This window comes from Tursiops truncatus, chromosome 20 (assembly GCF_011762595.2).
Source record: "Tursiops truncatus isolate mTurTru1 chromosome 20, mTurTru1.mat.Y, whole genome shotgun sequence".
Taxonomy (NCBI): Eukaryota; Metazoa; Chordata; class Mammalia; order Artiodactyla; family Delphinidae; genus Tursiops; species Tursiops truncatus.
In genome coordinates this window covers 680,123-692,437 of record NC_047053.1, presented here as the reverse complement: position 1 = coordinate 692,437, position 12,315 = coordinate 680,123, and the positions used below count along the sequence as shown (strand labels likewise).

General features: G+C 53.0%; 1 protein-coding gene across 1 annotated transcript; it reads right to left on the bottom strand.

Annotated features, from left to right (window-relative positions):
- Positions 1 to 802: 802 nt before the first annotated feature.
- MED9 (mediator complex subunit 9) lies at positions 803 to 9,682 on the bottom strand. The gene is made up of 2 exons (XM_004327212.4): positions 9,395 to 9,682; positions 803 to 2,404 (listed from the first exon to the last, which is right to left on the bottom strand). The coding sequence occupies exons 1-2, from the start codon at positions 9,613 to 9,615 to the stop codon at positions 2,188 to 2,190; spliced, it is 438 nt and encodes a 145-aa protein (XP_004327260.1). The 5' UTR covers positions 9,616 to 9,682; the 3' UTR covers positions 803 to 2,187.
- Positions 9,683 to 12,315: the final 2,633 nt, after the last annotated feature.

The following is a 12,315-nucleotide window of genomic DNA, read 5'->3' as shown; positions in this document are numbered from 1 at the left end:
TTGCCCACTAGCCCAGCCCCAAGGGCCTCCGGGACCGGCCGGCGCCATCCTATACTCAGCACAGGCCCAGGGCAACAAAGCGTCACCAAACCTGGAACCCGCAGACGGTTCAAGGGGTCCCTCGGGCCCTCTTCTGTGCAGGACCCTCATCCTGAGTCGGCTTCAGGCTCTGCCACGTAGCCACCTGGATCCAGTCACAATGAGCGGCCCCGGCCCCTCCGGCTCCAGGAAGCGCTCGCCACCCACGTGGGGTCCAGCACCCCCTCTCCCAGCAGTTGAGGGCACCCAGTCCCAACTCGGGACCCAGCTCTCTCCGCCACTAGTAACTGTGCCCGCCTGGGGCAAGTGACGCCTGCCAAGCCCCAAATTCTCCGCCCGTGAAATAGAGAGCAGACGCCTCTGCTTGGGGTTGCTGTGAGGGCCACGGGCGACGTCTTACATGGTGCCCACCAACAGGCATCCAAGTGAGGTGTCAATGCTGTCCCGGGGAGGGCTTTCAACCGTTCTGGGGGACTGCCCCCCACCAGGGCCCAACCCACCTCTGAGAGGAGGAATGGCAGCCCCGGGGGCCCCCGGGCCAGCTGCACCCTGGGGATGGATGCCACTCCCGGGAGGGTCAGCCCATGTTCACGTTGGTCTAGCTGATGTGGCCGTGTGTGCTGGGGGCTGGCGCGGGGGCACAGAGTGGAGGTGCCCACAGTTCCTTCTGTCTCCTCCGAGCAAAGCAGAGGTTTTCCTCTCCACTATCCAAAGGGGAGGTCCTACTGTGAATTTCTCAGTACAAACCCAAGACATCCTGACAGCAGAGCACAAGTTCTTTTAATCACACGCTTGAAAAGTGCCACAAGTCACAACTCTGGAGCACAGGAGAGGCCCATGAGGAGCCCGTGTCCGCCGCAGCCTTCCGGGAGAGCCCGGCCGCCTGGTGTTTCTGAGCTTCGTGTCCCACAGTATTTGGTTGGAGCCTTAAAACCGGCCCACACACTACTCTGAAACGTCAAGAAAATAACTGATTCAGTTGATAACAGCCCCATGGTAGAGCTGGACTAACAGGTGACACCCACTTAAATTCAGAGCCTGCGCCTCTGGGCAAGGCCGCTGAAACCTGACACCCCCCTGCACGCCTGACATGGACAGAACCCCTGCTCAAAACATCTTCAACCTACATTCCTGCCAACTGGCAGGCAGCTGTTAAGCCCCCGACTCGGTCAGCACAGGTTATGAGCCCGTTTGTCCCGCATCCTTCAGAGGCGAAGGAAAGAGATGCTCTTACCTCAGTCTGGTCACACTAACACAACGTCCGTCTAGGTGAAACAAAGGTGTTTATAAGCATCTATGAACCAGGCCTTGGCCGCACGACTGCCAGGTGAGTTCTCCCCACCCCGAGGGGCTCTGAGCGGAGAGCACATCATGGCCGCCTGTTTGCGCGCAGTGAGGCCAGAGGGGAAGCCGCGCTAAACCAGGAACAGGACTCTGAGAAGCTGGAAGGGGTCTGTTCACCTGGAGACCACGTGGCCTGAGGCGGTCTGGCCATTCTTGGGCATGAAATGGCTAAACGAGCTGCCTGAAGGTGACAAGGGACAGAGGAGCAAGAGCCTCTGCCACCCACCCACACGTGGGAGGCAGAAACCTGGAGGCGGGGCTGCCGGCAGGGCCCTGGGTGGGCAGCCCACGGATGGTGACACCCACCCCTCAAACACAGAAGGAAACAAATATTCCAGAGCAAAAAGCCACCCTCAAGTCTTTAGGAACCGTGCCGTTCTCCCAAGGCCTTTTTCTATCCTAAACCCTTGCCATGTGAGTGCAGGCCTAACTGTCCAGTGGACTCCACGCACCCTGCTGCTCACTCAACACTGGCTACCTGGATACCCACCACCTGGGCCGGGAGCGGAGGGGACGGGCAGAGGGCAGCCGCCTCCCTTCCCCGGGATCTGCCAGCCCAGCCTGAAGGCCGTGCCGCGGCCCCGCCCCTCCGGCCTCAGGAGCCCTCCTCCATCCGGCAGCACGCACACAGTCATTATGCATCTGGACCGTGGGGACAGTACACAAGGACGCCCAGGGAGGCCAGCACGCACAACCGCTCCGCAGTCAGGGCCACGTTCAGCTAAGCAGGCAGTACCAGAGACCCCCTCCACAGGGCTGGAAGACAGGAGGCCCGTGCCCGCCTCGTCCCGGAGGCCAGCTCATCTACTCCTTGGGGATCTCGAACATGCACAGGCTCTTGTACTTCTGCAGGAGCTCGTTCTTGGTCCGGACCTGCTCGCGGAGGCGGTGCAGCTGCTGCTGCTGCCGCTCGGGGCTCAGGTGGATGCCAGGCATGGCGCCGACCACCTTGCGCATCTCCTGGAACTTGGTCCTGAGGGCGTTCAGGTCCTGCTGGACATCAGGGCTGTCCTTGTCCATGCTGCGGAGGCAGAGGGCAGGTGTTAGCACCATCAGCCCAGACAGCTCCATCCTCGCATCCCCACGTCAGAATGCCTGTCGCCTGTGTCCCCGGCTGGGCTGGGCTGTGCGCCCGGGGGACGGGGCGGGTTCTTGCCTGTGCAGCCGTAGTGCAGGCGGCACCCCAGCCCCCAGCAGGTGCCCGCCGGACGCTGAGCCCTCCCGCAGAGCTGCTTCCCCAGCCCGGGCCATGGGCGCTGCACACACTGAGGCAACATTTGCTGAAAGAGTGGACGCCTGGCAAATAAGTTCCTAAGTGTCTGCTGAATGAATGAAAAACTCTTACCAATGTCATGTAACAAACAGCAAGTAACACTTGCTGAAATACCACATTTCTAATTTGAGACATTCCAGGCCAATCAGGAGACTATCAACGAGCAAAAGATAATTTTAGCTGATGTTCAGATGCTTGAACCTGTTTACATCCTAATTTCCACAGAGCTATTCATAAATTTTAAACTAGTTACAAGCTACTGGAAAATTTTCAGCAGGTACCCGTCCTCTCCCACCACACTCGTGTAAATTCCTCGCCTTCCGGTCACGCTCATTTTAAAGGCAGGATCGTACTCTTCACCTCACAGCTATTACTAGCTGCCCAGAGATCCATGCTCCCTGTCATGACTAAATTAAAAGCAAACAACAAGAACAAAAACCTTCACCTACGATCAAAGAAACGGCCTGTCAGTTGCTCCTATAAATTTTTTAAAAGTTAGTAGATGGATGGATGAGCTTTTGAAAACAAGGCAGTTGAGACTAAAATCTAAAAGCTGATTCACAGGCTGTTTTCAAAGTCACGCACTGAGTAGCGTGAGAGGGGAAAACTGTCAATGATCGTTTATTTTTTTTAATAAACGTTCATCCCTGATGGGAAATTTCAACCCAGATGGTGCCAGTTCATGTTTCTTATTAATCATTTCTCTGCTTACGCAGACAGAATATCCATCTTTCCTGGCGATCCGCCGGTTACAGCTCATTCCTGACAAATGAGATGCACCAGGCCTGCTCACTATTTATCAATAGCTTGAACTTGGAAGCAAGATTTGGAGAATCAATAGTTTATTCTAGGGAATGAATGGCCAACCAAACATTTCCTCTTGCCATCTGAGGCCCTCAATTTGCACACACCATCAGTGGTACACCTTACCCCAGCTTCGAGGGAGCACCTTATATTCTAATTCTTTTATGTCTCAGCTCAGATCTACAACCCTGGACAGACACCACTTGGGCTTCTGAAATCATTCCACTTGGATGGCATATGTGCTAACACATCGTTACGAATTTAAGTCCCAAGGGAGTTTTGAAATTAAAATATAGTTTTAAGAAAACTGATTTACATCACACAAGTCTCAAAGGACAAGGTAAAAACAAACAAAAATATATAAAATAAAAATTAGGTAAATAACAGGGTCCTACTGTATAATACAGAGAACTATATCCAGTATCCTATGATAAACCATAATGGAAAAGAATATTAAAAAAATGTACATATATGTGTAACTGAATCACCTTGCTGTACAGCAGAAATCAACACAACATTGTAAATCAACTAGACTTCAATAAAAAAATGCAAAAAAAAAAAAGGGAGGGGAGGAAATTAGGAGCTATTTATAAAGCCCACCCAGAGGGAAGCTGAGCTGGGAGGCGGCTGCGCAAGCTTCTCAGGCTGCCTGAGGCGGAGGCAGCGGGACCCTGACTCCAGCCGAGAGAAGAGATGGCCTGGGTACCAGAGAGCAAGCGGGAGCTCCAGGGGGCCCGCCTCTGTGGCCAGTGCTGGTCGGCACCTGACTCAGAAGGAAACAAAGGAGACCAGGCTGGGTGGAGAAGCACAAAATCCACAAACCAGGGCAAGGTGAGGGCGCTCAGGACACCACCGCGTGGCTCGAGTGACGGGCCACTTCCTGCCGGTCCTCTGGGCAGGCCCGGGTGATGCGTGGTGGCGCCCGGTGGGAGACACGGGCTCGGGCACACCACACAGTTCTAGCGGGTAAGCCTAAGAACGATGCTTCACTTGCAGGTGCAAACTGGCGTCAGCTGGGCAGGTGTGTCCACTGGTGACTCAGAAGCAGAAGGAACCACCAGGTCACTGAAGTCAGGTCCTCCCAAATCCGAGAGGCATTTCTTTGATCTCCTGGTGGCATCCGACTCGGGAAAGAAATGGGAAACTATTTCTTCCTCCTCAAAACCTCCGACCCCCTCGGCCCCATGTCCCCACACCCCCAATGTCCTCCTCGCCGACCGGCCCTGGGACCAGTCTTCTCCCCACACTAACGTCAGTGGCTGGCATCTTTCTAAAATAGTAGGGCCTTTAAGTTACGACAGTTACAGGGCTTGAGGGAAAAGAATGTTTAATGACAGACAACCAAGGCTTACAAAAGGGAAGTCCCTCTAATCCCTTGTCCCAGGTAAGCTCTGTTAACATCGCTTTAAGATAGTCAGTAGCACACAAACACACACATACTTTTCAGTTTGTTTTGACAAATGTGGCCACACTCCACACATGGTTCTGATTCTCGCTTTCTTCATGTAGAATGCACCTTGGGTGTCTGTCCATGCTAAGATGTACACGACTATACGGCAGATGACTTGGCTGTTGATAGGTATGCGCGTGTTTGCAACTGATCGCCTGCAATCCAAACGGCGATGACATCCCACACCTATACCCCTGTGTGCCGTGTGCCCCACCGCCCCCCGCCCCCCGCCAGCACAGCCACTCCACCTGCCACCCCCCTCAGGGCACCCCTGCACCTCTTCCCACTATTCCTGTGGACCCAGTCCTTTCCCCCTTCTAAAACCCTCTGTCCCATCTAGCTTTACAAAACCCAGGCCTGAGCTCAAAAACTTCAGATGGCTCCTCGGCTCCCAGGCAAGTTCACACTCTGTGTTTGTGTGCGTGTGTGTGTACGCACAACCTCAGGACCACCCACAAACAGTCTCCGACCTCCTGGGCTCCGTGCTCTCCTCCCAAGAGAGAATTCCTTCAAACAGCCTACCAACAATCCCTATCTGGGCACTTGGCCTTTTCACTCGGATTCAGCAAAGAAGACAAGGAAGGGCAGAGCTGCTGCAGGTGAGTCGTGGGGTCACCTCCTGGCCATCAGGACCCAAGGCCAGGCCGCGGCTGGCGGGTTGCTGGGCAGACTGGAACCGGCACATGTGTGGGAAGAGGCCCTGCGGGCTTGGGGTCCTGCTGACCGGCCTCGATGACCCCTGGGCCAGCTCCAGCCTCGCGCCCCAAATGAAGGTGAAGGCCGACCCAGCGTGAGGCCCCCCAACCCTCCTCTGCCACGTCCAACACGCCCGGGGGGACCTGCAAAGGTTTAAGTACCCGTGGTGACGGGTAATTCCACTAAGTGAGACCAGCCTGACAACCACGACTCCCTCCCTACAATGGATTTATGCTCCAGCTCCACCAAACCAACCGCGGACCCCCCACGGGTCAGGGATGTTTCTCGGCAGCCTGTCCTACCCCACCCACCTCCCCTCCCTTTCATACTTCTAGACATGCAGCTGGCATCTCCCCCAACAAGCCTTCTGACGCTTCCAGGCTCCACGAGGCCTCCTCCCCCTCACTGCCCTGACCCTCAGTAGCCTAGCAGCTCAAACAAATGCCGAGACACAGTGTTTAAAATCAGATCCCAGCCTTTCCTCAGGCTCACAGCACCTCCCTTCTCTCTGTGCGCATTGGATTTCCACTCTGCTGCTCAGTCCCGTCCTTTTTACTTGGGGTTTTCTTTCTTTTTTTTTTTTTTTTTGCGGTACGCGGGCCTCTCACTGTTGTGGCCTCTCCCGTTGCGGAGCACAGGTTCCGGATGCGCAGGCTCAGCGGCCACGGCTCACGGGACCAGCCGCTCCGCGGCATGTGGGATCCTCCCAGACCGGGGCACGAACCCGTGTCCCCTGCATCGGCAGGCAGACTCTCAACCACTGCGCCACCAGGGAAGCCCCTACTTGGGGTTTTCTTCTCATGCTTAGTGGCTTTGGCTGTCCAACCACATATTTAAGATTTAACAGTAAACACTATTTGGGTTACATGTATAATACACTGCTTCCACCATGCTGAGTGAAGGAAGAAAAAGATGTAACCTTACAATAAGGAAAATGCTGATTATTACAATTTGGATCAGATGGGGAGGGGGAAGCTGAAGGCAACAGAAAATATAACTGTTTTATATCCCTTAGTAAAAAAATGGGGTATAAATAAATACTGAAGAATATTAAAAACCCAAACAGTGAAACACTAAAAGGCTGAGTGGAAACTCTTGAGTATGAGTGATGATCTACTTTCTTACAATGAACTAAGTTCAATGTCTCTGGGGTTGTGTGTCGGGATCGGACACCCGGGAGAGTCTGTTTTCTTTGGCTGCCAGTCTAGAAGCCGAGGGTGGGGGTGGTGAAGGCGGGGGCTGGGTCTCAACACCCAGTCTGTAGACTTGCTCTCAGCCCTCTCCTCAGGACGGCTCCCTTCCCTCAGGTCCTGCAGTGCGCCTGGTGTCCCGCAGTCCAGACACTCTCCAGCTGACTCTTTCCTAAAAACCACCTTGGGAAAGTGTGCGCCTTTACTTGTCTGCTGAGGTGGAAGGGTCGTCACTGTGTGCTTGCATCGGGGAGCGGACTGAGGGGGTCCATGTCCAAACGGCCTTTCAGGTAATCCTCCTGCTCTAAGTCCCCCTTCACCAGGGGTCCCTGGCAGTGCCATCTCCTGGGATTTGGAGGGGGCCACGGCCAAAGGCAGCTGCTCCGGGCTGCTCCTGGCACTGGGAGGTGGACTGGCTCTTGGCCATCGCTTTATGGCAATCATCTCCTCTCCCGTCCTCTTCGGTTTTATGCTTTAAAACCAGTCTTCACTGTGCTTTCAGAGGGAACAGAGACAAACACATGTGGCCAACCCGCCACCTTTCACAGGAGGATGCTCTTGAGACTCCTCACAACAACCTTATGACTTAAGTATTACTAGTCCCCGTTCACAAGAGAAAAAGAGGCTCAGAGCAGCTGCTTCACCAAGGTCAGTACATCATAAAGCTATCATTTGAACCCACCATTTGAAGTTCATTATTATTATTATTCACATATTAGAGATAAAAAAATTAAGGTCTAGAAAGGCTACGTATTTACTAAGATTACAAGGCAAGCAAGCGTCAGCGGGCAGACCCGAATTCAAGGCTATCTGACTTCAAAGCCCATGTTCTCTCTCGTGTACGTTACTTCTCGATCTCTGAGTCCAGCCCAACCCAACTGCTCTATCAGCGTGCAAGAATATACACCATGTATTTTCATTTTTCCATATTTTCCCTAAAACCAGAATAAGTATATTTGGGTTGGTCTGGATAACGCTTTTATAATCAAGCACTGCCCTGGGATTGCAGGGTCTGCATTTGCGTTTGTGTTTGCTATGTCACTGCAGCCTAGAAGTGCTACTTGATGATCACAGGCTCATGAGGACAGACCGGTCTGCCTTACTCAATAAACAGTATGTTCGCACCAAGTGAAGCCAGATGAAGTCAAGATCTACTGTGAGAACAAATGCTTTGCAGCTGTTTAAAAAGCGGTAGAGGGACTTCCCTGATGACGCAGTGGTTAATAATCCGCCTGCCAATGCAGGGAACACGGGTTCAATCCCTGGTCCAGGAAGATCCCACATGCCGCGGAGCAACTAGGCCCATGCGCCACAACTACTGAGCCCGCGTGCCACAACTACTGAAGCCTGCGTGCCTAGAAGCCCGTGCTCTGCAACGAGAAGCCACTGCAATAAGAAGCCTACGCACCACAACGAAGAGTGGCCCCCGCTCACAGCAACTAGAGAAAGCCCGCGTGCAGCAACGAAGACCCAACCCAACCAAAAAATAAAAAAAGCAAAACCCAGCTGGGGGCTTCCCTGGTGGCGCAGTGGTTGAGAGTCCGCCTGTCGATGCAGGGGACACGGGTTCGTGCCCCGGTCCGGGAAGATCCCACATGCCTCGAAGTGGCTGGGCCCGTGAGCCATGGCCGCTGAGCCTGCCTGTCCGGAGCCTGTGCTCCACAACGGGAGAGGCCACAACAGTGAGAGGCCCGCGTACCACAAAAACAAACAAACAAACAAACAAACAAGCTGGGCCAGTAACAATATTTTCATGTAGTGAGTAGCAATTCCATTTCAGCAAAACATCCAGGACCACAACTGATGTTCACCTGAATGTTACTGTAAAAGTAACTTTGTTGTAATTTACTTTGTTTTGGTTTTTAATGGCTGAATAAAAATTTTAAGCCCAGGGGTTTACAATTTGTTTATCATAAATAACGGTAAAAAAATAATTTGGGCAAATGTGGGGCTTGGGAAGATTTTGTGTGTGTGTGTGTGTGTGTGTGTGTTTCTTCTAAGGGTCAGTTTGAAAAGTTAGGTAACCTGAAGACTGGCCAAAAGGAGACAATCACCCCGTGACACCATGTTAGGGCACCGTAAGCGCTGGCAGACGGCCAGCACCCGTTTCCTGTAATGTTCCCATCATCACCCCTATAATCTCTTTGCATTATGGGTTATTCTCTCTCACGACGTTTTCCCTTCTAACTGCTTACCAATGTGGGGGTGAAAAGTCTGCCCTTTCACCTGTACACCCCACAGCACTTAGCAGTGTGCCACACACGTAATATGATACACATCTGTTGGATCTGTTGGGAAAGACGCCGAAGTGAGTACTATACCCCTAATGACAGGTGAGAAAAGAGGCTCAGAGAAGCCTGACTGGCTTCAGGCCACCAGGCTGCACACGAGTGGTCTGACCGTAGCGGGGCCTGCCAGCACGGGGCCCGGCAACTCCCAGGGCCAGAGTCTGCTGAACTCTTGGGACGACTGGGGGTGGTCTCGGCGAGGCCGCTCCCCTCCGGGTCGGCCTCCTCCTTTGTACCGCGGGGCGCCCCCGGAGCTCGGAAACGTGACTGGCAGCGGGGGTCTTGCGGGCTGACCCCCCTCGAGCCTTACCATTTGATGATGTTGTGAACCAGTGGGAGGAAGGAGCAGTTCTCCTCCGCCTTCACGCCGGCCGGTGACGGAGGCCTCGGCGGCGGTTGCGGCTGCGGCGCGGAGACCGGCGGCGGCGGCTGCGGAGGCGGCAGCGGCTTCGTCTCGGGCAGCGGCGGCTCTGCGGGTGGCTGCAGCGCATCCTCGGCCTGCCGGCCGACAGACACCCCCACAGAAGCCATGGCGCCCGGGACCCACGGAGCCGGTTAACGGGGCCGGCGGCCGAGCGCGCCGGAAGTGTCTCGGACTCTGTACGTCACCACTGTGCGCCGCGGGGGCGGGACCTGGAGGGAGGCTGTGAGATCGCGCGCCAGGGCGCGGGGCGGGGACCAGGGCGTGGGGCGGGGCCAGGGCGCGGGGCGGGGCCAGGGCGGTCGTTACTAGGCAACAGGCGGCTGGAGGGTCCGGGTTGGCCTGGATTTGGCTGTGCCTGAGACAGCTAAAATTTTCAATAGTCAGAAATAGGCGTACTTCAGGAATAACATCTTATTTCTATTCACGTTACAAAGAGGGTCCAAAAGCAACCAGTACAAGAAGACTTGAGATAAATAAGGCCTCGCGAAGAGGGGACAGCACCTGCCGGGCACCTGCAGGTGTCAGACCCTGGGCCCGCGAGCGTGGAGAATCCGAGGGGAAGGGCCCAGAGTTCCCACCTGCGCAGAAGCCTACAGGGGAGAGGCCCTGAGCCCGCCCTAAGGACGCAGAAACAAAGAAATTGCGAGGGCCTAATAACTGAACACTTAATTATTATCATAATTATATTATCACTTATCATCTTCTGGATGACACACGCTGTGCTAACTGTGGGGGTGGGGGTAGGAGGCTGTCTCAACTTCAACACGAGTGGGGATTGCCGAAGGGTATTAGTGCCAGGAATAAACATCGTATCCGAAGGGGAAGTCAACGTCAGGTATTCTCCGTACCTGTGGGCCAACTCCTTAAGCCCCTGGGTGTCAGTGTGCTCACCTCTAAAATCTTCTTGAGTTCAGGGTCATGACAGAGCTAAACTACTCTCCAACTTCAGACACGTGGCTGATCTCTGAAGGTGTCCTTGGCATGAGCTCTCACTCCCTGCTGTCTTAGGCCAAAGTGGGGACTTCTCCTGGGTTTGTGGTTACGGTGCCCAAAACGAGTCCTCCCGAGCCATGATGTGGGGCTGTGTGATACGTTTCTGGACAATGGGGACATGCATCCTAAGCTGGGCTAGGAAAGCCCTGCCCTTCCTCAGCGGCTTTGGAGAGGCAAGGGGTCCACAGTCATTGGCAAGAGCACTTAAGAGCAAGGTGGCTGGTCCCAGGGAAAGCCTCAACAGTGATATTTTCAGATGCATCTGGAGGCGTCTGTGGAGGCAGGTCCTAGGGGAGGAAGAGTGTTGAAGGAAGTGGGGAGGTCGGAGGGTGTGCTGAGGGGTGCTTTGGTAGCGGGCCTCAGCACAGCTTTCTTGTAGGAACTGCCCAGGGCACCCCACAGGGCGAGCACGGGGAGGGGGTGGCCTGCTAACCATGGGCCTCTCCCCCAGGGGGAAAGTTCAGGGGTCCTGGTGGAGAACAAGGAGGAAGGTCCTGCTGGGACAGGACTAGATGGGCTTGAAGAGACTGCACCCCATTGGAGTCATCTGGGGAGATAATGACGGTATAATAATAGTAATTACCACAACTACTGTGGATCAAAAGTAGGTACAAGGAACAGAGCGCAGTCATCTCATTTAATCCACAAAAAACCTCTAGAAGGTAGATGTTAGTATCACCATTTTATAGATGGTAGATTCTGGCCCCAGGGTCACACACCTGCCTGATACAAAGCCCATGGTCTTAACCAACACAGAGGACACCTCAGGTCCCTACCAGTTCTGTGACTGTATGATTCAAAATGTTAAAGTGAGGTTTTTATTCAGAATCAGAAAAAGAATCCAAAGTTCATCCACAATCTCCCCATTGAAATCACATGTCATCTTTCCCTCCCAGTGTGTTTACAACTTCATTACAAGCCCCGACTTCATCGTTGGCAGAATAATGAGGACATCTCTTAAAAAAAAAAAAAACACTTCAGATATAAATAGATATGGCTAAAGAAAATAAATTGAAAATGTAGGAAGCAGGAATGGGTAGAGTGCATTGACAGTTTGCCCTAAAAATAGTTAATATAATTAGTGGTAAAGGGTAAAGTTGACCTCATAACATTGGCAAGAAAAATGTTGGATGTCAGAAAAGTACTGCCTGTGCTGGTTTCAATCAGGCTGAAATTACCACAGATGTGTGTCGTCTCAGAACTGCTCTGTTAAAAGTTAAAAAAAAAAAAAAAAGAAGCCCCACTGACACATAAGGACTGTGTGGTGTTGATGTCCCTGAGTAAAGCTGTCTGCTCGTTGAGTTCACGGCTCTCTCTGCTTCTCATGGGCCCCTGCAGACCAGCTGGTGGCCAGGCCAGGCCCCACTCAGCCTGTTTGAAGCTGTGTGACTCTGAACTCTGCACAACCTCCTTCATGCAGGCATACAACCTCCCAGGAAGACTGAACAGGTTATTACACATAAATCACCTTGAAAAGTCCCCAGGAACAGTAACAATCACTTCTTACTTTTCAGACTTAGGGCTTTCTCCTTCACCAATTGACAAAACCCAGACTTAGGGCACTTAAGAGGAACGAGCTGGATCAATGCCCTCCAACAGAAATAGACGCAAAGCCACTTGGGTCGTTTTCAGTTTTCTAGTAGCCACACAAAAAAAAATCAAAAGAAACAGGTGGAATTAATTTCAGTAACATATTTTACTTAACTCATGTGTCCAAAATATTACCGTTTCCACATGTAATCAATACTAAAAACGATTAAAGAGGTGCTTTACTGTTTTTTATACTGTCTTTGAAATCTACTCTGTATTTTACA

Bases quoted from the DNA above. Each gene is read 5' to 3' on its own strand.
- MED9 (XM_004327212.4), bottom strand. From the start codon at position 9,615: ATGGCTTCTGTGGGGGTGTCTGTCGGCCGGCAGGCCGAGGATGCGCTG. The intron at 2,405-9,394 runs GTAAGGCTCGAG...CTGCCTCCGCAG, and splicing joins GTTCACAACATCATCAAATG to CATGGACAAGGACAGCCCTG.